This window comes from Struthio camelus, chromosome W, assembly GCF_040807025.1.
Source record: "Struthio camelus isolate bStrCam1 chromosome W, bStrCam1.hap1, whole genome shotgun sequence".
NCBI lineage: Eukaryota > Metazoa > Chordata > Aves > Struthioniformes > Struthionidae > Struthio > Struthio camelus.
The window spans coordinates 46909748-46935723 of NC_090981.1; the positions used below are offsets into that span (position 1 = coordinate 46909748).

The following is a 25976-nucleotide window of genomic DNA, read 5'->3' on the forward strand; positions in this document are numbered from 1 at the left end:
TAAAACAAAACACATGAACTTATATTTAGAACTTTTCATGACATCTAATTTATTGCCAATAGATTTCTACAATTTCTTCTGTTGAGACACATTGGGGCTTTTTATAATTTTTAATTGTATTAGTTTTCTATTCAAAAGATTGATGTGTCTGCTTGAAAATTGATTTATATATAGGAAAAGAATAAAGCATTTCCAGTTAAACTCACTAACTGAACAGGTAGGTTCAGTTTGCAGCAACTACATAGCAACTTATCAACGTTTTTACATAGACTGTTAACACAGAAAAGTTTTAGAAGTAATATGAATTTAGATGCCTAAGATGTGCAACTTCTAGATAAGAGTCATTGTTTATAAGGTTGGAAAGCAAGCTTATGATTAAAATCCTGCTCATCAGTGACCTTCTCTCTTTTTATGAGAGATGGTTTGTGATGGTTTAACATATTTATTACTTCAGTAATACTGTTTGAAAGTTCACCTCAGTAACAAGGACATAGGACTCCAGTGTTTCATCCATCAAGATTGTTCTGTGAATTTTATAAACATCTCCACCGAGCTGCTCTACCGTGGTAAAAAGGGATTTGATTCTTATAAAAATGAAATAGTGAACTAAGAAGCTTCTGTTTACAGAGTGATACCTAGCACAATTTCAGGCAAGCAAACGTAAATGAAGAAAAAGGAACATATACAACATGTAAAACTCCACATTTTTAACAGATATTATAACAAGAACCTGAAAATTGATTTCTGTAGCAGAATGTTCCAGGTATGACTGTCTAATTAAATAAACAAGAAGCCACTAAGCTATACCTATCAGAGGTGCACCCTGCAGTCATGTTTAATTATGCTAAGCTATGTTAAAGAATAAACTGTTTCAATAGCAATTATAAAACCTCAACTGTTCCCGCATTTTTTAAATTTAAGATAAGCTTGCTAAACACCAGAGCACAACCCAGGCTGCCAGAAAGACTTAAGAGACGTTACAAGCGTAACTGAAGATTTTCTTCTTTTAATTGAGAATAGGAACTACACTAGACGGGGGAAAACAACTATCTTGGTATACTGACAAGGGCAAACAATATTCTCTTTAGTGATTACTGCAGGCTGACATTTTAGTTAAAGCAGCAGAAGAAAAAATTGCTCCAGGGTTACTTATAAAAAGCTGTGTCTATAGCTGCCAATAACCTTACTTTTATACTTTAATACTCTATATTAATATATTCTGGCTTTAATTCAGAATAAAGCATCTCTGAGAAGCAGACTACACAGCAACAATACAATAATACCGAAAAAGCAGTTTATTTACATTTGGCAAAACAAAATACTCTTTTTATATTGAATATATTTAAATTGTGCAGTGTAGTGGTATCAGGCATCATTAAGACAAATATGATAACATGATTTTTAAGGCATTATGAATTTATATGGAAAATGAGAACATAGCATTACATTTTGTACAGTTTAAAAATCTGACCTCCTTTTAAAATGAATATTGCTGCTGCAAGGTAGTTCTTAATATTGGAAGGAAGAAGTTAGATATTAACTTCCAGAAATGGCACTGTTCTCAGTAGCTATCCACGACTAGATTTATAGAACTGTTATCCTGCGTGTCTGGTACTGATGTAAAAAAAACAAAACAAAACAAAAAAAAACACAACTAGTCTGCCATGACATTCAGATAACTTCTATTGATATAAAGAGCCAGAAAGTACTTAGACACTGTGAGTGTTTTCCAAACATCATCTCTTACAGTATCTGCAAAACAACACCCTCCTAAGTAAAGGGGTCCTTAGAAGATGAACTTCTGCATTTCTATTTCCCAGTGCTTTTCTGTCCTTTTCAGAAGTCTATGTCTTGATAATAGCCCACATTTCAAACCAGTGCACGTTATGTTTCAAACTTTTTTTTTTTTTTTTTTAAATAATCTACTTTACTCCTGGATGTATTTTATAGCTTAGCATTTAAACAGATTCTGATTTCCTGAGAGGATATCTTCACTGTCACGGAAAAATAGTAGTTTTTACTTTTCCAAAGAGAGGTTAAAAAACACACACAAACAATCTCTTCCTGTATCTGATACTGCCAAACTGATCACAGGAAGAGGATACATATGTTTAATGATTCCAAGTGACATTCCTTTTTTGCAAGTTAAAGTTGTAAAATCAATTCAAGTCATGTTTTTAAACAGAGAGCCCATACTTGAAAGAAAAGAGAGATGCCTTGGCAAAACTCTCAGTGGCGACATTTTGGAGAGTCTCACTCTCCCAATTAAATTTAATTTTGACTTCCTTAATACTGCAGAGTTTTTCTTTTTCATGCATATCTATTAGTGCTGTAAACCTGAAAACGTTTACAGATAGAATTTTGCTTTCTTATTCAAGCAGTTGAGGAAGAGTTGGCACTCTGGCAAAGTAGGCATATTGTGTTAAATATCATTTACATCATTTTATCTTCAGAAATACATCCACTATTTATATCAAAGTTTTAAAATCAGATAAAAATTCAATACGCATTTCAAAAATAGGAAATGGGCATTCCTCAATAAAATAAATGAAGAAATTTGTTTTAAAATAATGATTTTAATCAAGTAAATGAATCAAAATGCAATGGATATTACTATTCTATGGATATTCTATGGAATATTCTATGGATATTCTATTCTATTCCTATTCTAATGGATATTACTAATCTATTTTTTACACTTTAATGTATTTTCTAACTGTTTCAATTGACTACTTTCCATTAATAGAATGAGAATCAAAAAAAGAGGCACCATTTTAGGCTGTACAGAGCAATTCAGAGATATCTTTCAGTAACAGTAATTATCAGGAAAAGACATGCTGTAAATAGATATATTTCAGCTCAAATTCTGACTTAAAAATATAGTCCGTTTTCTACATGTAGCAATATGTGGGTTTAAAAAACTTAAATTAGAAAAATCTGCTCTTCCTAACTAGAATTTCTCAATCTTTCCAAGCAAGTGCAATACAAGCACTTTGCATCTTATCAACATGAATAAAAATGGCACATATCCAAAACTGCATATTAGAAAAACTGGCAAAGAAACTAGAAAAACCTGGCACTAGAAAAACGATTTCTCATTACATTCATATTGCTCTGAGAAGAATTATCTAACAAGGGGTTTTGAAAACCATGTATGATCACTACTATTTATTCTAGATACTAAAAATCTGAAAGCCATTGAATAATAGAGGTTTAGGCGGAAAGAAATGAATTAGCTTCTACAGTCATTTATTTAATGTGCCTTTTTAAGCAGATAAAACAAAGCTTTTACACTTCTGTTACTTTTCTGCTCTATTGCCAGTTGATAAGTAATAATATGCACAGTAATATCCATATTTTAACTATTGGTTTTGCAGTAAGTATAAAAATATAAATTATGAAAAATATTGGTTTAGATGCCAGAGTTTCTTCTGCCTCTTGAATAACTCAAAATAAGAAGAAAGGTTGACTGAACTTTTCATAAAGATATTGGTGAAAGTTATCCAGAGATAACTCAGAGACCTTTATCTCTGCATTTTTATCTATGCATTTCTATTTGGAAAGGTGGTTCCACTATCTCATTGCCCTAACTAGAACAGTTTCTTCAAATTTCCGGCTTAAATGTATTCATAGGCAGCTTACACAAGTATTCTCAGGCCAACACTGTCATTGAATTTGTATAGTTCATTTTCTTCCTGCATGAGGATCCATCCCCTCTTGCTCGTTTACAGACTGCAGTTATATACTGCTTCAGTCTTGGTTCTCCTGCACTAAACATGCATTTACTTTTAGTCTCCCTGCTAAGGTAGTTAGATATTATGACAATCAGAGGAGTGCATAATCTATTTCTTTTTTTTCTGAATGAGTTTTCAAGTTTAAATTCATTCTTCTTGAACCTGGACAGCCAGAATAGCATACATTACTTTCAGATAATGGTGAAATGTATAACATGAATGTCAGAATCTTTCAACAGCATGTTCAGTATCTGTCATCAGAAATGTGTCCTTGGTTCAGCATTCCTATATTTTATAGGGCAAAAAACAATGCCCAGAATTTGGAAAAGTACAATGACCAGTTCTGCAGGACTTCAACCTTAAAATATGAAATGAACTGGGACAAAGTTTTATTTATTTGCTCTGAAGATTCTTTTCAGTAAGCGCTGGCAATGCAATACATTTGGAAATAGAATGGACTCTATGGTGTTGTCTGTAATAAAAAACAGTGCCAGGGCATGTTCCCAGACCCTGGGAATCAATCACCTACACTGATAAATAACTAGAAAAATCCTTGGCATGGGTCAACCTGCGCTTTCACAAGCAAGTCTTGGGCACAGTTCAGGTTTTGCATGAGCAGCAGGTTTGTGTGTGCAGCCTGCCTGTTCTATGGGGAGGAGAGCTTAATAGCATGCACACTGGCTGTTCTGCGCCAGCTGGCTTCAGTGCCAGAAAACATTCCCATTCAATTAATTAGTATAGATACAGTCTATTCCATCACCAAGTAACTATCTGCAAGTTAGAAAATGTCTGATTTCAAGCACAAACTTATACTGTCATCAGAATATATTTTGCCCATAGACATACCCTAGAGAGCACCCCCCCCTTTTTTTTTTTTTTAACCTTACCATTGTTCTAAACCTATGTAATTACTGCAGAGAAAATGCAAAATTTAGATCTTTGTCTTTGAAACTCCTTATTATTCAATGCTTCTTGACTTCAACTTTGATCCAATACCACCAAGAACCTGGGAAGCAGCGGGAGATGAATTAGCGTGGTTCTGGTGGCTGTGTGTTCTCGGCACTCCTGCCCACCAGCCACGCCTGCTATAAAATAACTCCTGCTCCCACCTCAGGAAACTGCCTGTTCAGTTATGCCCTGTTGCAGATCAGCTTATTTCAATCTAAAAATTAATTTCAGAAGGAGGTCTGTTAAATGGAAAAACTGAAGGGGAAGAAAGGATCTTGTGGAACAGAATCCAATCATCTCCGCACCATGAAATGCTGAGTACATTGGGTATACTCAGTGAGTGAAGAGATTTTGGTGAAACCTCAGATGTCACATTCAAAGAAACTCTAAACTGACACCTATAAAGACATACATTTGTTGGATCGTAATTTAGATATAAAACATCATGTCAACAAACACCATAGGCAAGCACGGGAATCTTTTGAGACATCATTTAGTAGGCAATTTTATGAACAATACAAAAAAATTTATTCTCATCTTAAGCCGTTCTCTCCCCCTACAAAATTACAATCATTTTTCTTAGGATCAAAAATTTCCCATCTTCCTAAAGCACCCACTATTGTGAAAAGAGAACTCTTATGAGTGTACGTCTCGGCTGCCTACAATACTTCTTCAGTCAATTTTATATATATATAGTGTTTCCATCTTATGACTACTGTTAAACGTATACAAATTAATTATATTTTCCACTTACTCTTTGTATGTTCCTGTTTCAGGATCTTCAGTCATAACGTCATGTAGCCCTTCCACTGAAATGCTGATGATACCACAAAATTTATCTTGGATAACACTGGAAAAAGAATAGGAAGGTGACTTAGCTAAATAAGCTAAACAGGAAGTTTGCTCAATCATTGTAGGGCACAATTACCAAACAGTGTCTTCATTATTTACTGCTCAGCTGAGCATGTATCAAATAGTTATTTAAAATTTTTATGTATACTAGAGCAATGGCCTAAAGTTATCAAAAATATGTAAGAAATGTCTTTAATTATTTCTTAAAAAAACCCACTCATCTGCCAGCGTCTTCCAGAAGTAACTTTATAGTGTATTGAAAACCTGGATGTAATTGCAAATGGAATAACAGATAAAAAAAAAATATTAGCACAGAACTCTAGAATTGATTGTGGAAGGCATGCTCCTGCTAGTAGGGAGGTCAGGATATGGACTTCTGTTCCTAACGCTCCTCAACATTTTCTCCAATCACTATTCAATGCAAAATTTACAAGCAAACCCTTGAGGAAAGAGCAGATTGTAGGAGAGGTACGTTCCTCTCTTGTTTTCTTTGTCCAGTCTTATGAGTATTTCTTCCCCCTTCTTCCCAACTTAATGACTCTCCATGGAGGGTGAAAAACGTTTTACCCAGTTCAACACGCAAATCAATTTACTTAACTAGAAAGGAAGGTAAAAGGAGGATTCATCTGCTTAAGTATAGGAACCTTCTGTCATTTGAAACACTATGGTATTTAAGACAACTGCAAAGGGTTGGAAGGTATCGCACTGGTTGAGAGATAAGCACCTTTCTCCAGCATGAGCTCAAGGCCAGACTGCATACCTTCATAATATGTAAATTACATGACACTTTAGTTACATGAACCTGCCCTTACCCTACAAGCATATAAATTTTCAGAAGGGCATAGCACCATGATCTCCACTACAAAAAAAGTAGGCACCATCAACTTGTAATTAACAGATAGCAGTTGTGATTACTGTGATTTGTGTAAAATTCCCCGCCATTGTTTGCTTAATGCCACAGAGATGCTATTGTGGGACTTAGGTGGATGGACTCCTAGTCTGTGAACTACAAAAGGGTTAAGGAATATTGTAAGGGAAAAGATGCTCGCCTCAGGGAAGACTACAGAATTTTCAGCTATAGGCATCAAAGAAAAGGTTTAACAGGTAGTGGTAAACTACAACTCTTTTCCTAGGTCACTGCTACTGACTGAAGCACCTCACTTAGTCCCTGTTTGGAATGGGTAGGCTAAATTTTCCCCCAAACAGGCTGCTGCCTGTTAGGCTGAAGCGGACTGGTCCCATATGATTTTTGTTTAAAGACACTGAACGCTAAGTGTGCATATTGCATTTTGATAATATAAGTCCTTTGAAGTACTTAAAGTAGTCAAATATTTTTCTTAAAACGCTTTCAATTCTTTTTCATATTTAGGATCAAAAAAATGAAATACTGAATAAAATGTAGCAACTTTTACATTAGATACTTATGGTATATGAAGATATCTTTTCAGATAGACAATAAAATCTTATGCATATCAGAAAAACAGACGTTATACAGCACTAGATACTTCAGAAAAAATAAAGTTAAAATTCTAAAGCTATAAAATATTTTTCAGATTTGCTTTGATAAGATTGTGATTCAACTCAAATTATTATTTTGTTTTCAAATGATTGTTTTTGTTCCATTTTTTAATTCAGATACAGAAAAATGCTAGGAAATGAACTTGTATTTTGTATAATGAAACTTGGAACTCCATAATTCCATACCAGCTATCAAATGGATACATTTTTATTTCATTTGCCTTATTGTTCCTTTCAAGTATCTATTTACATTTTAAAAGTGTTTTTCCTCCTTATGGAACAGCTTCACTGTCTCATTCAAAAAAACAACGTATTAAATCTTACGAGGCTGTATCTCTATGGGATTCTAAAGACAGGAAGCAAACAATCTAGAAATCACACAGCACTACTGAGAAAATAAGTAGCGTCGAATGAGCCCTCAGAGATGAAGGAGATTTCTTCACTTGAGCCAGAGATTTCTACATAGCATACCTTCCACTTAAGTTCTTTTGCCTCATACTTTTTTTGAAGCACATTTCTAGGAAAATGCCATTAACATGGTTAATACTTTGCCAACATGAGAAAGGAAACAGCTGTTCTAAAGTTCATTTCAATAGGTGACACAGGGAATTCAGCTAAGAACACCCGGGAACACTGCACACTGGAAGTAAGCTATGCTTTGAAAATATGTACCATTTAATTAATACTACAGGCCACTATCACCTACTTGGTAGCTACATTTTTTGCTTCCAATCCACCCAAATCCCTAATCACCACTGGAATCTGATATTTGATATTTCTGGGGGAGGAGGGGAGGAGAAGAGAGAAAGAAGTCTGACCCAGTGAAAGCAGAGCCATTCAGTGCCTTACAGAGTTAATTACAGTCAATCTATTCGGGGGGGAGTTACCTTATGCAGCCAAAACGCGAACATACTATAGGCATACCGCTCACTAAGTCTTTGGTTTTTTTTTTTTCCCCCCATGTTTACAAATTGATAACAGACACATACAGGAAGGCCTGTTTGAGCATGCTGTACTTCCAAGAATCTTTGACCTTTCCAGAAGAAACTGAGAACGTCGACAACCCAAAATACTGTGATAGTTACAAAAAATGGCCAGAGAATGCAGCCTATTAGTTATTTTCTTTTTCTGGAGAAGTTACTTTTACTTTTCTGGCAAAGATGAGGAATAACATTTTACTTTTTTCTTCTGTGAATACAGGAACTTATTAATGGCTTTTTTTTTTTTTTTTGAGATTAGCAAATCCTACAGCATGTAGGACCTTTCAAAATTAGGTAACTATCACCTGTAGCTTTCAGTAAAGCTAATACTTTCTCCTTTTTCCCTTGCAATAGGAAATGAAGTTTCTTCTTACTAAAGGCTCACTGAAAAGTTTACCAAGTACGGAATCGTTAAGCAATACATTTATTTTTAGAATGTAAGACATGCTGAGAAAAAAAGACACCACATACTCATGTGCTCTGAAAAAAAACAAATCTAATTAAAATTCAATACCTATATAAAGTGTATTAGGTCTTATTTTCATGGAACAGAAAGGAAGAGCCATGCAAATCAATGTAACAAATTTTTAGAAGTCTAAAATTAGCCTGCTTGTTTCAAGAAATACATTGAAAAATCATATGGGTAGATTCAAAAAAGACTAGAATTAGTATTTAGATGAACTTTGGTTGGCTTCAAAACTAAGCAATTAATACTGTCACTACTAAAATTTTAGCTCAGAAAGGAGGCAGCATTTAAGCAGCTCCTTTCTCAAATTCCATATAGTCCAGATTAGCACCAGAACAAACAACAGCTTGTAACAGTTGTAACTGTTCTTATAACTACCCAGTTTCCCCGATTTATCAGGACAAAACATCATTTGGGCATGCAGCAAGAATCAGCAAGAGACAGGCCCAGAATTAGAGGTTTATAACCTCTATAATCCTGTTAGTTAGGATCTAGAACAGTCTAGGATCAAGTTCCAAAGCTGTAATTAACAAATATCAACATTATTTTAGTTAGTAAAAGGATCTTTTATGCCACCTGTAAGTAAAATTTGCCTTGCCTCTAATGAAAACAAAGTGTAGCAAACATACTTAGGATAATATATACACAAATAGTTTCACACATTTTAATTCAATATTTGCGTATTTGTTAGATAAGAGTAAAAGCTTTGCAAAGCAAAAAAGACTACACCAGTTCTGAAGAAAATGTTACATTGTTTTTTCCATTCTATCTGTCATTTCCAATACACTCAGCTATTCCTGTCAACATTTTTGTTATTCTGAGGTTTTATGCAAAAATTCAGAATTTGGATTTAAATTATGCAGCAATTCACTATAAATAAAGTTCTGTCATCACTTTAATAAAACATACATGATAATTTGTTAGTTGTTCTCAAATAAAATGGTCCCCACTTCTGCTATGTATATTCCTCAGTCTGTCAGAAGGGGAAGAAAAATGCTAGATAGGAAAGCATCCTTTTCTCCTCTAGAGATCAAAAGGAGAAGGAGAAAATTTTATCTGCTTTTCTACACTGGCCAGAATGAAGCAGTAAAAACCAAGAAATGGAGATGCTTCACCACCTTTACTGGTATACAGTAGATTTCAGAAAGATTAATTCTTTATTCTTATTTCATTAGCCAGAGGACAGGTGGATAGGGGACAAAGGGAGATTACTTGACACACATTACGAGTAATGTCTTTTTTTTTTTTTTGCCCCTAGAAATTGCACAGTGCTAAGGAGCTCCCAATACAGTAATAACACAGCTAAGACAACCCCAGGAGAGTCCTATGGCTGACCATAAACTCAATGATAAACGTTATGAATGGGAATCCAATAGGGAACTGGTGACTAGAGGAAAACTTAAGTTCAATTTTACATCCTTAGGGCTGACTCTGCTAAACCTTCTAATATAATCTCTAATGATTTTAATAATTAGGATGCGTATGAACCACACTTGCCAACATTCATATACCTTTTTTTTTTTTAAACAGGGAAGGACCTCAGTCTCCCAGTGTGAAAATTTTAATATAAAAACTATTAATTGCAAAATGAAGGCATCTCCTAACATCTGCACAATGAATCTTTCAATTCCTTGTCACAGTCTTTTCCACACAGTTGTTAACAAGATGGCTATTAGAGGATGACTCCTACCTCTCCAAAAGATGACCTTCAACAGCTCTATCCCTTTGCTTGCAGGGACAGCACTATCAATTTCCTTATGCACTCCAGCACTACAGACAGTGAAACTCATTCTTGAAAAACAATTTCTACAGAAGCTTGCTATTGGAAAGAGCACACCTTCAGAGGGAACTGCATTCTTCATAGGAAAGCAGTTGTGGAACACAGTTTAAATAGAAGACCTGTAACGTGGCACATTTCTTGGAAAAGTGGGCTTGGTCAATCTCAACATCTGTCCACTCTAGAAAAATCCTCTTTTTATGAGGACATCTGCATTTCTATTAATGAAGTTTAATTAAGTAGTTCTCATTGGAATTTCTTTCACCTAGATGCTAATACAGTCCACTATTTTTGAAGGTATACTTATATAAAATTGACAATTCAGAAATACAGTACTTTAAACTGCAGAACTACTACCGCAGAACCACAGAACTCGCAGCTCTAATTAAAAAAAAAAATTATCACAAGGAATTATTTAAGAGAGCCAGAAAGTAACAAGGAAAATGGGATAAAGAGAAAAAAAATTTAACCGATAGCCACCTCCAGAATTAAGCATGAATTAAAGTATCATCAATGTTTTCCCTCCTTAAAAAAATCTGTACATTACATTTAATATCTGATCTACAACTAGAAGAATATTATAAAATATATAAATAGTTCCTACTCATGCAATTCAAATGGTTTAAACTTTTGTTCAAGTTTAGCTGAATTCAGTGTTCCATAAACTATAAGTAGTTGATGTCTTATATAGTAAATTACACTAAAATTCAGTACTATGAAACAGTAAATTGAACTTTCAGTACATTCAATACAAAGAGATAATAAATAACAAGGAACAACAGATGCACACAACCTACGCTTCCATATTCACACACATACAGTACAGCCCAGGTCTGTATTCATACTGGTAGATAAGAAGATCTATTATTCTCAGAAATGGATTAGAGAAGCAAGAAATTGAATGACAGGGAGCAGCACAATATTAGGACATTTTGCCATGCATATTAGTTATGCTAGTAGAAGGAAAGCAGGCGGAAACAAGAAATGCTATGGTAGGTCTATGCATCTGCAGACTGCCCTTGGTCTCAAGATTGAATCTAGGAATAGCAAGATACTTATTTAGGCAACTTCAATTAACTTCATGGAAGGACAGACTAATATTCTAATATTTATATCTACATTTCGTGCTAAACGGTAGACTTAACACTGATTTAACTGTAAACTGAGTTGCTTAAAATTCAAGTGATTGCAATGCGTAGGTCACGTTTCTATGGAATACACGGAATCTACACAACCAAGTCCCATTCAACTAGTTGAAAACTTTACATTAATTGGATTTTCTGGAACGTATTCTGGATAAAGTTTGAATTACTGGAAAAAAAGAATCATAGAAATTCAGGTTCAAAATAAACCTACAGCACAACAGACATAACCTACCAATAACGTAAACAGAAAAAAGTTGAAACAAATGTAAAGTCCATTTTAAAATAATATCCCTTATTTAAATAAGGCTCCTAAGCTTAGTTAGCCTATACTGAGAAAATGTACTTTAACCTGACACTTGCAAATACATATCACAAATATTTAAATACCTTCAGCATTTAATCTAGAAGTTGCATATTTAAGTATATTTCTTCAGTTTATACTGTTTATTTCACAAAAAGCCACCTCTGAACTACTGCTATATAGATGTCAAGATATCTTTTCTAGTATATAACTAACCAGCTCTATTATCTTAGACACATTATAAACTTTGTCAATTTTTCAGTCAAAGGGGATGTTGGTTTCCATATTAACTCCAGTTGCAGTTATGATCATGAAATGATAGATGCACACACAAAAAGTCACATATTTTAATATATTCATTATACAGATTAAATACACAAATTTGTATATTAAAAGGTCATAGGCATGAACAAATTTATATCATTTTAAAATTTTTTGCTTTCTCAAAAGACTGAATATGTTAACTGTAAGAATGTTTTCCCCCCTCCCCACAGTGATGACCAGAGGAGGCAGAACAGAAAATGCTCATTACAATAAATACGTGAAGCAATCTTCTGTGCTCATTCACCTCAACTTTCTAGCTTCACGATCCTGACAGGATGATCTATTTTGCGTGCTCATCTTCAGGTTGGCTATGCAATTTCTACAGATACTTAATACCAATACGGACTACAAAATAAAGATAAATAAATATATAAGCACACTTTTTACTGCACATCTTTTGATATACTTGAGTTATAGATGAAAGATTCCTGCAACAGGGACAGAGGATTAATATATCTATCCATGTCAGATTTAACTGACATCTAACAAAGTGGATAAATTTCAAAATTATTAGAAAAAGAATGATGATGTGGAAAAAAATTATGCCGTTTCCCACAATACTACAACCAGCTGATTTTAACGAGTGAAGGAATTTTTAGAAAATTGAGTTCCTGATTTTTGGACATTTCAGAACGCCATAACTCAACACCAGATCAAATGAGGTAAATTACAACGCTGAATGTTCAAACAATATGACCTGTGCCTGACTCTCAGATGCTGTTCGCTTGAGCAGCCTAATTTGGTCCAGTTCTGAATGTCCCACTGAATTCTGAGTTAAAGACTGCATTGCGTCAGTTATGTTGTATCTGCCAGGCTGATAAAAACCATAATACTCTATCCTCTTTTCCCCTGAGTTTTCTAATACCTTCAGTTTCTGTCTAAACTGAATAATTTTGTATGTTAGGAACAGGATCACAGCACAAGCCAGAATGAAAAAGGCTAGTAAAATGTCAAAAGCCTGGTTCAGCTTTTCAACTTGCTGTGCACAAAGTAGAGATGTTTTTAATGACACAGATGCTGCATCTGAGGGAGATGAACTTTCTTCTTCTATGGTTGTGTTAACAGGGATAATCTGTGCTGGTATTTGCATTGGCAAGAGTGATACCACCGTAGTTGCCTGTGATGGATTTTCAACAGTATATTTTTCGTAAGGCAATGGGTTAGCAGATGTTGCTGTAGCTCCTTCCCAGAAATTAACATATCTAGTATCCACACTGAAAAACTGTTCAGATGTGTTGTGCCCGTCTGCCTTATGCCATGCCATCAGCAAAGTGGTAGTGCTGTGATGAGTATCTACAAATCCTAGATTCCAGACGTTTTCTGCACTGGCAGCAGGGCTACTGCAGTTGGCAAATGGAGTCCACTTAATATAATGTAAAGGTCTACCACGCATACTGCGGGGACTTTGACAATGAATTTTTACAGAAACAGAAGACGATGCCAGCCATTTATGTAATCCAAGCATTTTGCAGCTGCAGTTCCAAGGGTTATAATTTAACTGTAGGTGAGTTAAAGATACTAAGGGCTTGAGCACTTCAGGTTGCAACTCTGTAATATTGTTAAATGCTAAACTTAGTATTTTAAGCGAATGCCCCATATTTACAAAGGTACCATCACCAATACTGGCTATTTTATTTCTGTCTAGCTGTAGATACATTAAATTATGCAGCACAGTAAAAGTGCTGGAATTTATATTTTCTAAATCATTATAACTTAATATTAACTGGTTGAGGTTGTTTAATCCAAAAAATCCATTTATAGCAATATGTTTTAGGTTTGCACTTTTTAAAGACAGATATCTGAGCTTGTTAAGTCCTTTAAAGGCAAAAGGACGTATGGATCCAATGGGATTGTGAGACAAAGAGAGTCGTTGGAGACTTTTGAGCATTCCAATGGCATTTGATGGCACGACGGTTAAGTTGTTACCTTCAAGATACAAACACACAAGGTGTTCGAGGTGATAAAACGCTGAATCTGATATCCGTGAAATCTTATTATTGGCTAGATTAAGTGTTTGGAGACCTATCATTCCCAAAAAAGTCCCACTTCCAAGGACACTGAGACGATTCCTTTGAAGCATTAAAATTCTAACTGAAAAAAGACCACTAAATAATCCTCTAGGAACAAAAGCTATTTGATTATTCTGTAGGTATAAACAGCGAAGACTGGAAAGACCTTCAAATATTCCTGGATCCAGGCGCTTAATATTATTGTTATTTAGATGCAAGTAGCACAGCTTATGGAGTTCCACAAAAGCTTTCGGATGTACATATGAAATACCGGAATTATCCATGTACAGTGCAGCAAGTTTCTGAAGGCCTGTTAATTCATTTGGAATCACATGTGATATATTATTCCCACTGAGGTATACAAGAATTGTGTTTTTTGGAAAGTTCCGTGGGATGCTTGCGAGGCCTAAGTTACGACAGTTAACTTGCCTCCCTGTGCAGAGTCGGCAAACAGATGGACAGCCAAGAATCTCCTTCTGGAGCAGCAACAAAAGAAAACAATTAAGGACATACAGGAATGCTCCTATGCAGGGTGGAGAACTTTGTAGTCCATACATATCCCTGTCTTTGTCCTTCTCACTCATCTCTGACTTCGCTAGTAGAGATAAAAAAAAAAAAAAAGATCAAGTTTATAAATATTATCCATTTGAAAATTTAAAAATTTTACTTGTACAGCCTAAAAAAAAAAAAAAAAGGCAAGAATTACTTTCCAGATTGGTATTTTATATATTCTCCTTTGATGCCAAATAAGCAGTTTTATTTTGAAACTGAAGTAAGTACCATGAGTTTGAACAATACTGAAAAAAATTTCAGCGTAAATGAATAGTAAAACAAATACACTGCCAACCTAGCCAGAAAATATTTAACTGGTTAGGACATAAAAGCAATTAAGCTGCCAAAATAATGGCTTCCAGCAGTAAATTCAACATACTGCTTATTCCTTTAACTGTTTTATATATTTGAAAAACGAGTAGGAGATGTTATAGAAACATTCAGGTAGAAATGCCAGCAGAAAACAAGTTTCCTTTCGTTAGTGGCTCATTTCTAATTTGAATTTTACTTTTATAAAAGTTCAGCTACATTCAAAATAAATAAAAATAAATTCTTACCCCAAATCTGCAGTTCATTATTTCCGTTATTTTGTTGCTTTGCAGTTCACCGGGCTAAGTCACAGCTTAACATACTATATTAATCTGCGAAACCTTTTTAAAAGCAATATTCTCACATACTAGAGCTCTCGTATTTTGTCCTAGGCTTTGCAACTGTTCAACTCAGGAAACAAAGTAATAAGTGGTTAAAGTGAGGTTGCCATGGATACAGGAAACAGTAAGACAGGAAGCCATTTTATCTGTGCTTCAGAAGTATTGTTGGAAAGGAAATCTCAACTACTTGTTTCTAGAAAACCGAGAACTATCTTAGCTTGTAACTATTACTGCTCTTTTCTTTTTTAAGTAGTAGTGCTCAAAAGACTTTTATGCAAGATGGTGAGGTATAATTATTACAGAATAAAGGATATCTCTTTGTAATAGTACTATGCCTTACCTGGAAATCCTTTTTTCTTTCAGTCAGAAACCCAATGCTTTATCAAATAACTAGCAACATCTATACAGTTCTGTTCGCAGGGTAAAACTGCTCTTAATACAAACACACTCATGCAGCATAGTGAAGACGGGGACCACCAAGGTCTGCAAGGTGGAGCCTGGGAAAGCTCCCCAGGGCAGCTGAGGACATCCTGCAGGTCAGGACGGCAGGATGAGGTATTAAAGACTGGCGCCTAGTCTAAGATGTAGGCACTTTGTTAAGTTTCTTTTTAAGACACTTAAGAAAAAAAAAAAAACACACACACACAAAACAAAAACCAAAAAAGCACCTGCAAAGGTTTACATATGTTCTAAGAATTACACCCTTAGGAACAGGGTTAGTTTCCTTTAGCGTCTCTTGTGCAGATAAACATTTAGTGCAAATAACACATGCACTATAAATATCACCCTCACTTAAATAACAGAGATTACATCCTCAGTTTATCTGTCATAGGGACTAAACACCCGCAATGACCTGTCTCGTAATCAAAGGGGAAAAGGGTCTAGAAACAGGATAGAAACTTAGAAATTAAGCCTACGAATAGCAATATAACTATAAAAATCACGATTTATATTAAAATGAGACCTCTTGCTCAGCAAAAAAGAGGATGAGAAAGCCCATAAAGTCAGTCAAAAAAACGACGCTATGGAAGCATCAGGTCACTTTGCCTACACTGATCTCATGTAGGAAGCAAGAGTTCAAGTGGGAGTAAAGTACTACCCAAATACCTTTGTCTATAAGAATCCATACTGAAATGCAGAAAGCACATGAAAAGGAGCACATCCGTGAAGAGGCTTTCTTCCAAATTCTGCCAAAAGAACCCTGCATTTTCAGAGATTTCAAAACATAATCTTAACCACAATGTTTGGAATCTGCAAAATTTGCACTGTGAAATGTGATATTGTTATCAACGGACATTCTCCTTCGACTTTTCAACTACAAGAGGCCAAAAATACCCAGAATTTGCTTGCCCTTAAACAGTAAAATTTATTATTAACTGAAAGCTATAAAGAAAGCATTTAAATGTGAAAACCTCAAGCATTTATTTGAAATGCACCACTATTAGAGATGGCTAACCATGTTTTATTCACTATAAATTTTGCTCTCCCGTTAAGTACAAATGTCAACTTTTAGATGTGAATACAGCTTCGCGTGGCAATAGAATCCTGAAGTGAATTTTATCTTAATATGCTCACAGTATTAAAATGACTAACGTCATTGCTTTTTAACATAGGAAAAACTAGTTCCACAATGAATGAGGAAAAACATTAACTCAATATATCAACTCAATTAGTTAATACTCCTTGTCAAAAGAGCATGAAGTCTGAGCAAAAGTAATTTACCAAATTCAACAGGATTTTTCAAATTCTGCATAAAATGACAGGCCAAAGCAACTGGAAGAACACAAAAACACTGTACTAAGTACAGTCCTTCCAAGCAATCTCTATTTTCTCTGCACTCACTGATTTATGTTAGGTTCAAGTTATGAATATTAATGAGCACAAAATCATCCAACTCAAATTTATGTACAGCAGAAAAAATGCAACAGGTTCAAAAACAAGTTCTAAACTTACCCATCTTTAAAAAATAACAAAGCCAACTTTTAAAGAGGAATTTCAATCCCATAATTTTTACTCAATGATGTTAAAGCCCACCACACAATGGATGAAAAACAATTATGATTACTGCAGTTCTTTTGAACTTTTAAGAGCAAACCTGTTTCCCTCCCACTGTATATTTTATTTTAAAAAATAACATAACACAGTAAAACTAAGTAGGGGCAAAAGTAAAAAATGTCAAAAGAAATGCACAGGTTTGGTTTCCCTTTGATACGCTGTTAGTATCTCAACAGAGAATTCAGAGGAAAACTACAAGGCTGGCTGTTCTTCACACTCATTTTCCTTGATACCTTTACTATCGAAATGGTTGGTCGCAATCGCCTCTAAAAGTATCGTACTCTCCCAGCGTTTGCCTATATTTTCTCCTTGTTACTATCATTCAAATAATTTAACAAACATCTCCTCCCGTAGGTCTTGCTCCTTTCTGCTTTTATTCTCCACAGGTGGGCTATGATGTATATTTTTTGTCTTGTTTTCAAATAGCTACAATCTCACCTTCCCCATATCTCCAGATATGGCTTCGGGTCAGAACAATTCAGGTACTGCCTACCACTTGGGTAGCATATACATCAACTTTTAATCTTAGTTCACCTAGCTACATCCAGGCAACATCTGCTATGGACATCTTATTAATGTTAGTTTATCAGGCCTCAAAACCCCTTTACTTTCATCATCTTCATCCAGATTATGGATGATTTGTACACAAATGTCTGATTTCTCAAATACTGCATATTCCTCCTTTCATATTCCTGTACAAGTTCTTGATCTTTTACTTACTGGAAATTTCTCTGTTCATAGAGTGCTATTGCATTCTAATATAATGGAAACAGTGACTCTTACGAAGGGCACGGACAGGCACTACAGATTATCATAATACCAAAATAATAACCCAGCAAAAACGTTCCACATTTAAAAACTCCCATAGTACGAAACATTCATATATGTAAACATGCATCACAAATCCATCTCAAAATTATGAGGCCATCTTTACTTCTCTTTTTATTCTTAACATTTACTACTTTTGATTAAATCATTAAGCAGCTTTTAAAATATACTGAGAAGCGGCAGCATGTGAAAACATACAATTATTTTTCCCATTTAGGATAAGAAAATGAATACATCTCCATTTTTTAAATCTCATTTTGCTTTAAACGCCAATAAATAATATGACAGAAAGCATTCTGCAACTAAAATGACACTAACAGAATCACTGATGAGAAATTGTTAGCGTAAATTTCTCACCTAGTTGTAAACAATCATTGCATCAACAAATCACATTTGTCAGGCAAACTAAAGAAAAAAAGTAACAAGTCTTCTACAGAGTGAGTAGTAGTCCTGTAAATAAAACATATCAAAAAAGGCTGGCCCTCGATGAAACCAGATGTGACATGCTGAGAAAAAACAGTATTTATAGTTGCAGCTTTTACTACTCACTGAAATATTTAGTGAACTCTGTTCAAATTAGAAAAGTGATGAAAAAAATATATTCAATGTTAATGCAACTATCTTTAAAAAAAGATTTATTGCCACCTACTGCTTTTTAAAAATATTGAAGATCTAGCTTCTTATAAACCCTGCATTCTAATTTCACAGTAACAGATGTGCATATGATAAAATTAAAATCCAAAGATTTAAACAATTCAAAACAAAATCATTTCAAAACTTCAACTGGAATAATTCACCTCCTAGGAATTTATTCAAAACGAAATCCAGTTTTATAGCTCTCAGCAGCACACTGCCTGCATTAGCAGCTGATAGCTTCTAAAAACTGTACAAAGAGGAAGCATAACAATTAGTGCATTTTCTGAAAATTACAGATAATATCCATACACGAAGTACAAAAGCTACTTCTTTAAAAACCCAATGTTCTTTATGCTAGCACGTTAGACACTTCCCTGATATTCCGTTCAACCATCACTTTCATCAGATTGTCTGAACATAAAACATCATTAAGACGGTACTTATTTACATAAGTTCTTCTGGTGACGTGGGTACTGTTGATAATTTTTGAGATCACATCTTAAGAGGCTTGCACTGTTAAGAAAAGTCACAAAAATCTCAGCTACTCTCAGGCAGTCTCACATTTCATGGAGCATATGGCAAAGGACGAATACGTGTACCAAAGCAGCTCAGAACACACACAGGTGGGAACAACAACAAATTGTACTAGTTATTTTTAAAAATCTACTCCAGTCTTGTGATTGCTGACTCATTTTTAATAATATGGCATGCTTTAGTCACTGGTCACTCAATAACTTATCTGCAAACATGTAAACTGCACATTACAAAGGATAAAGCTAGAAAAAAAGCCATTCGGTCCTTTATATAAAGGACAGCAAAAAGAAAATAATTTAAAAATCAATTTTAAATAAAATTTAAATTATGTTTAGAAGAGTTTTAGGAAAGATTTCCAAAACCCTATATTTAAATAGGTCACAAACAAAAGCAAGGCATCAGAAGCAAATCAACCCCCTATGACCACAGCTCGTTTTCTGCAATAGGTCAATTGCATTTGGTGACATGCCCATGCCATCATTTGATTTATTTTTCCTTGCAAACAAGGCACTATGGGCAGTGAAATTACAATTTCTTCCCGACCATTCCACAAGAACAACTAGATGCAGATGAAAAAACGTGGAAATTCTGAACAACAGAAGTTTAAAGTGTCTTTCTAATCCGCATCTTCTTGCCAATATTATAAGGTGAACTGCATATAGTACTACAGCTTCCTTAACACTTGGAATGATACAGACTAATGGTACTCAGATGAAGACTGAAAGCATATTTTTCACTCAATTAAAATTGCACCACTACCTGGTGGACCAATCAAACACATCCCAAGGCCAAAGACAGATTATGTTTTTACAGTTGTCAACAGAGCTCCTTTTAATATGTGTGTGGGTGAGCCCATCTTTGACTGAAGGAATAAAACAGTGAAGGGGAAGACAGGGAAATGGACTCAGGAGTACATTCTCCTTTCTTTATACGGGTATTAAAATCAGCTATGTAACAAATTTTCACTTTATAAATGGGGATACAAATAAGGAGAACATGACATTTTATAAAGCACTTTTTCTGCCATTTCCTGCGTTACATATAGACAGCTTAAGAGGAAAATTAAATTTCCTAACTTAAAATAACTTTAGCAAAATGACAGAGAAAAAACTAACTTTTGTAATTACCTAATGAAGACTTATAATTACATACTATGCGTACCTTAAACTGGCAATGCCAATTATCTAATTGGCAGAACTCATAGTAGCTGACATATCAGACTTGACGCAGTGAGAAAAAGCAGACATTCATTTACATAAAGATTAGATACGAGCACAGCGACCCAGAGAACCTCTTAGGCACTGAACATTTTCCCCACAGTAGTTTTTGAGACAAATAATTCAATTTGAATCAAAGGGAAAAAATGAAGACTAGAATCTCAAAATACTACTGAAGCGCTGGAAAAAGACAAAACAAATTCAAATGCTTCACATTTCAATCTCAGCAAAGTTAATTCTCAAACTGGGCTTACCCTCAGGCACCAAAATTAGTAGAACCTTTTGGAAAACAGCTTTAATTTTGTGTTATAAATTCTTAAAAGTAGACAAAAATACTTCACAGGCAAGCTCTTAAAAAAATCCCCCAAGAACAGAAATATTTAGATACAGGACAAAGTGGAATAGAAAAGCCCATTAAAATTATTAACTCCTTATTCTAATTTCTGAGTTACTGAGAACTCTAAAACTGTTACTAAAGTTTTTAAAATTTGACTTAGCTTCCTACTATTTGTTTTGTATTTTCATTACACTCATCTGACTATTATACACAACTAATGCATTCCTTTCCCCATGCAGCATCATAAGAACATCTAACATGGAACTGAGGTGTAGTAACAAACTAAAATGATTTGAAATGACAGAGTAATTACAACAGTAGGCAAAATTACCCATTCAGACCCTATCCATTCAGATACACCCTCTAGTAATCAACATTAACAAATGAAATAATAGCCACAGATGACACTGTAATGTCTTGGAGAATTATGTCCAGCTTCATTCCATTTCACATTGGCGTCCCTTTTATGCACGTGACACAGCAAATTATTTTAACGTGTTTACTGAACTCCTCTTATCTTTTTGCCTTCCATGCGTGATGGAAATTTCACGGCCTAACAAGAGTGAAAAACTAAACCTTTATGCTTCTTGTTCATATAACAACCTGATTACAAATTGCTTTCTTTAAGGAATTTATAAAAGACAAACTTTCACTGGCCATGTTAGAAAATATGTTAGCTTGCAAAAGTACGCAAGCATTAGAGGTCAACAAAAAAAAACTCCACGGATTTACAAGCTTCATGAAACAAGGACAAATCCTGGACTCTTTTTATTCTGACTCATGTTGAAAGACTGTTAAGAGAGGCTGGATAACTAACATGAAACACATTCTGTCTTCAACAGCACATTTCTTGTGCTTTCACTTTTCTAATGAAAGCAAGGAGCGATTAGATCTAGAACCCCTTAAAAACCCAAGTTAGACTATGAACCCCAAACATTCACAAAGCTGTTGCTCAGAAGTTGTGAGTTGCAGAGAACAAAGTGGTAGCATTACTTAGCACAAAACAATCACATTTTCACAGACAGGCATAAAACAAATACTGTGCGCCTAGGCAACGTGCCATGAAAGAAAAATATCAAGTTAGATGAATCTTGCAAACACCCATGTATTAGTATGTTAGGATCTAAACAGAGAAACATGCTGTTGCTGGACAATCAGTAAACTTTAAAGTAGTCCTACTTAATAGATATCAAGCATCCTTAAGAGAAACTGTGAGATTTTATAACTACATGGAACTAAGACTAGATTACATCCCAGGTCAAGATTTTACTGACTTAAGTCACATTGGGAACCTCTCAGTCAGGAGACATTGCTACACCACATGAGTATCTTTATGACCTTGATCTTGTTGCTGGACCCTACTGATTCTAAAGAAAAAGATCCTTAAAAAAAGGCTAGCCCATACTTAGTCAAAAAAATGGTTCACTATTTTATGAAGTACCAAGAGCTTTTAATAAACGCATATCAAAGAACATAAATATAGAGAACTGGTCAGTTGGTAGTAAGAGCACAAAACGTGGACAATAGTAAGCATGCACATATAGTCAGACAAAAAATGCTAACATAATTTGAGTGGCCAGATGCAGATGGTAAATGCAGATAATTGGGCAGCATTCAGTTTATGAGAAAAACAAGTAAAACCAGGAAATTACTGCTAAGTGAAAAGGTGCTGCAGCACACTAATCGGGAAAGAAACTTAGTTATTGTTATTTTTAAATTTTTTTAATATGAACTTCTGAAGACTAACACAATGTGCAGCTGTGCATAGGAAGATAAACAGGATGTTGAACTGAAGGACCATATGCAGACAGGATAAAATGCAGTGGTACACTGTTGCTATTAAAGTCCCGTGAGCTTACATATGCCATTACATAAAACTCAAAGATACTGTCTACAGAAGAAAGCTATAGGTTGGCTAATAAACAGTCAGTTCACAATTTGCTTAGACCAACTAATTGGCCTGAAAACCACTGGAACATACAACCGCACTCCGGTGGTTCCCATCTTATCCAGTCTGAAGTCCTTCACTTGTGAAGACGCTACTGTCAAAGAAGCTCTGTTTGAAATAATCTTATTTTTGCCATGCTTGTTTTTAACTGAATAATGATGTTAAGATTTGGCTTCAGCCAAAGAGAAGAGAGTCCCCAGTGAACATATGCACAATTGCCAAAACGATCATTAACTAGAAAAATACCCCAAAGCAATGGTTTTGTACTACAGAGTTGGCAGGGAGGGGGAAGGAACAGGGAAAGAGTTTCCTCCCCCCATCATTTAATTCATAAAGCAGCTCTGTGGTGTGCTACTTTTGTCTACGCCTTGCCTTTCCTCACTAAATAATTTGATATTATTATTCTATTATTTTATAGGCTAGAGGAGGCAACAGGCGAAGAACGAAATCCCCAGGAAGCGCTAGATACAGTGCTGCTGCCTATTTTCCCTGGAGCAGAATCCTGAAAACCTGAGCCTGCCACTGGTACCACCAATGATCACTGAACGGGACAGCACTGCCTGCTAAGCTGAGAGTGAAACAGGAAAAGCAGCAGGCTCAGCTTTCTGGAGCAAACCAGTCTCACTGCCATTCTTGGGAGACAAAACTCTATTCTGGCCATGCAGCTGAGGAATCTTGAGTTGGCTTTGGATATCCAAAAGAGTATCTAAAACAGGAGCCTGTTTAGAAAAGTATTCCCAAAGGAAAAATTACTTTGCTTTTCTTGAGAAGGTTGTTTGTATGAATCAAAACAATATTTTGTTTAAATATTGTACTGTTTAAATTACTGTTTAAACCTTTCAAATTGATTTGCACAATAGTCCTATTTTAGAAAAATAAATTTTAACAGGAGTTTCAAGTGTTCAAATGCAGCAAGCACACATAATATAATGGGAATAATACAATGGGATTGATAGAATGATTCATATTGTTCCATAGTAGATGGAAAAATCAATTGGTAGAATCAATTTCACATATTCTGTCTGAAGGTATATTTGGTCTGGGTAGTAAAATTTCTGCAGCTATTACATAAAGATGCCCATTAAAAAGAGGAGTTTTTTTATTTGAGAAAAGTATTCCTAAATAATTTGAATATCTGGAAAATAAAGTTGTCATTTGGAGAATTTCTATTGTGTAAGGACTGCCAGGAATAATTGGCTCTTGCAGCAGGAAATTTGGAGCAGCTGAAGGTAGTTCAAAATAACAAAGATATCTACAGCAAGTTCTTTTTCCTTCCTCTCTATAAGAGAAACTTGAAAGGAAGACAGGCATTTATCGGCATTCCACTTCAGCACCTTAAATTTTAGGTAATACTTCTTTAACAAGGTTTAGAATACACCCATAAGTAATATAGCATTGCCACAATTACTGAAAAAATAAACATCCCCGCTTCCCCCTCCCCCCCCCCCAAAAAAAAAACAAACAACTTTTGCACAAAGCAGCTGCTTGATTCACCTTTGGCTAGGTGTCTGTCCTGATGACTGCGGAAAGGAAGGGAAGGGGGAGCAGAAAACAGACAACTTCTATGCATATTAGAAGCAGTGAAACCTCTTTAAATTATACATACAAGAGCTCCCTAATGTTTAGAGTACTGAGTACATATTCTACAGCTTTACAGATACTGACACAGTTTTAGGATTTCTAAGCAGAACCTTAATTACCATTAGAAAATACTTTACAACTTTTCAGGAAATCCTCCAAACCAAATGCAAACTCATGCCATACCGTCTTCCCGACTTACAAAGCAGACGAGTAATTCTAAGGTAACTATGGACTAAAAACACCATCTAAACATGTGTTATACATGAATCCCAACAGTGACAATTTCAAACTCGGTGTTACACTATTCATCATTTTCACTGAAAACATTCCTTTTATGTGTGTATTGACCAACGATAATGGACAGAAAAAAGACAATAACGTAAGCTGCTTGCTACAGAAGTCTACAGTGAAAAAACACCCAATCTTATTTCTTTTTGCCATGCAACTCTTCCACTTTGTGTCATGAAGGGGAAAAACAGGATGAAAGTTGAGATCTGCACTCAATATGAAGTAAGACTGAACAAATATTGTTCCCTGGAAGGGACCCCAAAAGACTTACAGGCCAATGAAAACTACTTAAACACAGTTGTGAGAAGCAGCTAGCCCAGTATTAATATGAGAATGTGCAGTATATGATAATATACTATATGACAGTATATTATCATATACTATATGACAGCACAGGATAATAAAATATACAGTCCTGTTTCCTCACTTTGACATATAAGGAAGTTTACTGCATTGCTAAGAAATGCAATAAAGAGTTAATATAATGTGGTATGAACACTCTTAAATATTTTGCCGTATATTTAGCCACAAACAAAGATGCAATAAAATTACTCATTCCTGAATATTAACCTGCAGAATCGTGAGAGATTTTTAAAAACATCTTGAGGGCCTTCTTAGTATTCTTGTATAATGCATTTTAAATTTGCTCACCTATTCACTGATGGCAGAAGTGACAGCAACGCCAAAGCAGAAAGTTTTCGTCTTTCTGGCTGAGTGATGTTATCCATCCGATCAACCCACATTTCAATCATGTTACCGAGAATTTGGTCCAACTGAAGAAGGGGAAAAAGAAATATATTGCATATAATAAACTTACAGATAAACTGCTCTGTTGTATTGCAATGTATAAGAAAACAGAATGTTTCAGTTAATGCACGCCCACTTAATTTAGTATATTAGAAAAACACTAATTTAGCAATCAATTTGGAGACATTCAGTCTGGGAAAGTGACCATCCAGTTATGTACAGATGATAAAAAATCTGCAGCAACAGTCTACTTGTATCATCTATGACAGTGCTTCCAGGACTTCTTCCTTCCCTGAGTATTTCCATTTTAGTATTGTCTTCCATTTTAGTATTGTCTTCTCTTGTCAAAGAGCTCTGGAGCCCAGCCATCTCTACCTCAGGGACTAAGAAGTATCAAAGCTTGTCATCAGAGCTAAGAACACAGCAGGACACTCACTGTACGGTACACCTAAAGTTTTAGTAATGTGTTCGATTCATGCTTAATTTTCAGTTAACAGAGAGATTACCTACCAGCTGAGCATAAATGACTTAAGTTTTGAGACCTGCTGT

At 35.0% G+C, this 25976-nt stretch overlaps 1 protein-coding gene across 10 annotated transcripts in view; it reads right to left on the bottom strand.

The window, feature by feature from the left end:
* Positions 1–25976, bottom strand: part of LOC104146874 (importin-11) — a 99247-nt gene that overhangs the window by 12488 nt on the left and 60783 nt on the right. For 9 of the 10 annotated variants that reach the window (XM_068926236.1, XM_068926230.1, XM_068926231.1 and 6 more), the window contains 2 exons: positions 25332–25453; positions 5437–5532 (listed from right to left, as the gene is read on the bottom strand). In XM_068926236.1, the coding sequence (XP_068782337.1) occupies positions 5437–5532; positions 25332–25453 (218 nt within the window). Of the gene's footprint in view, positions 1–5436; positions 5533–12924; positions 14650–25331; positions 25454–25976 lie in introns of those variants that run through there. The other variant, XM_068926240.1, reaches the window with a different exon arrangement.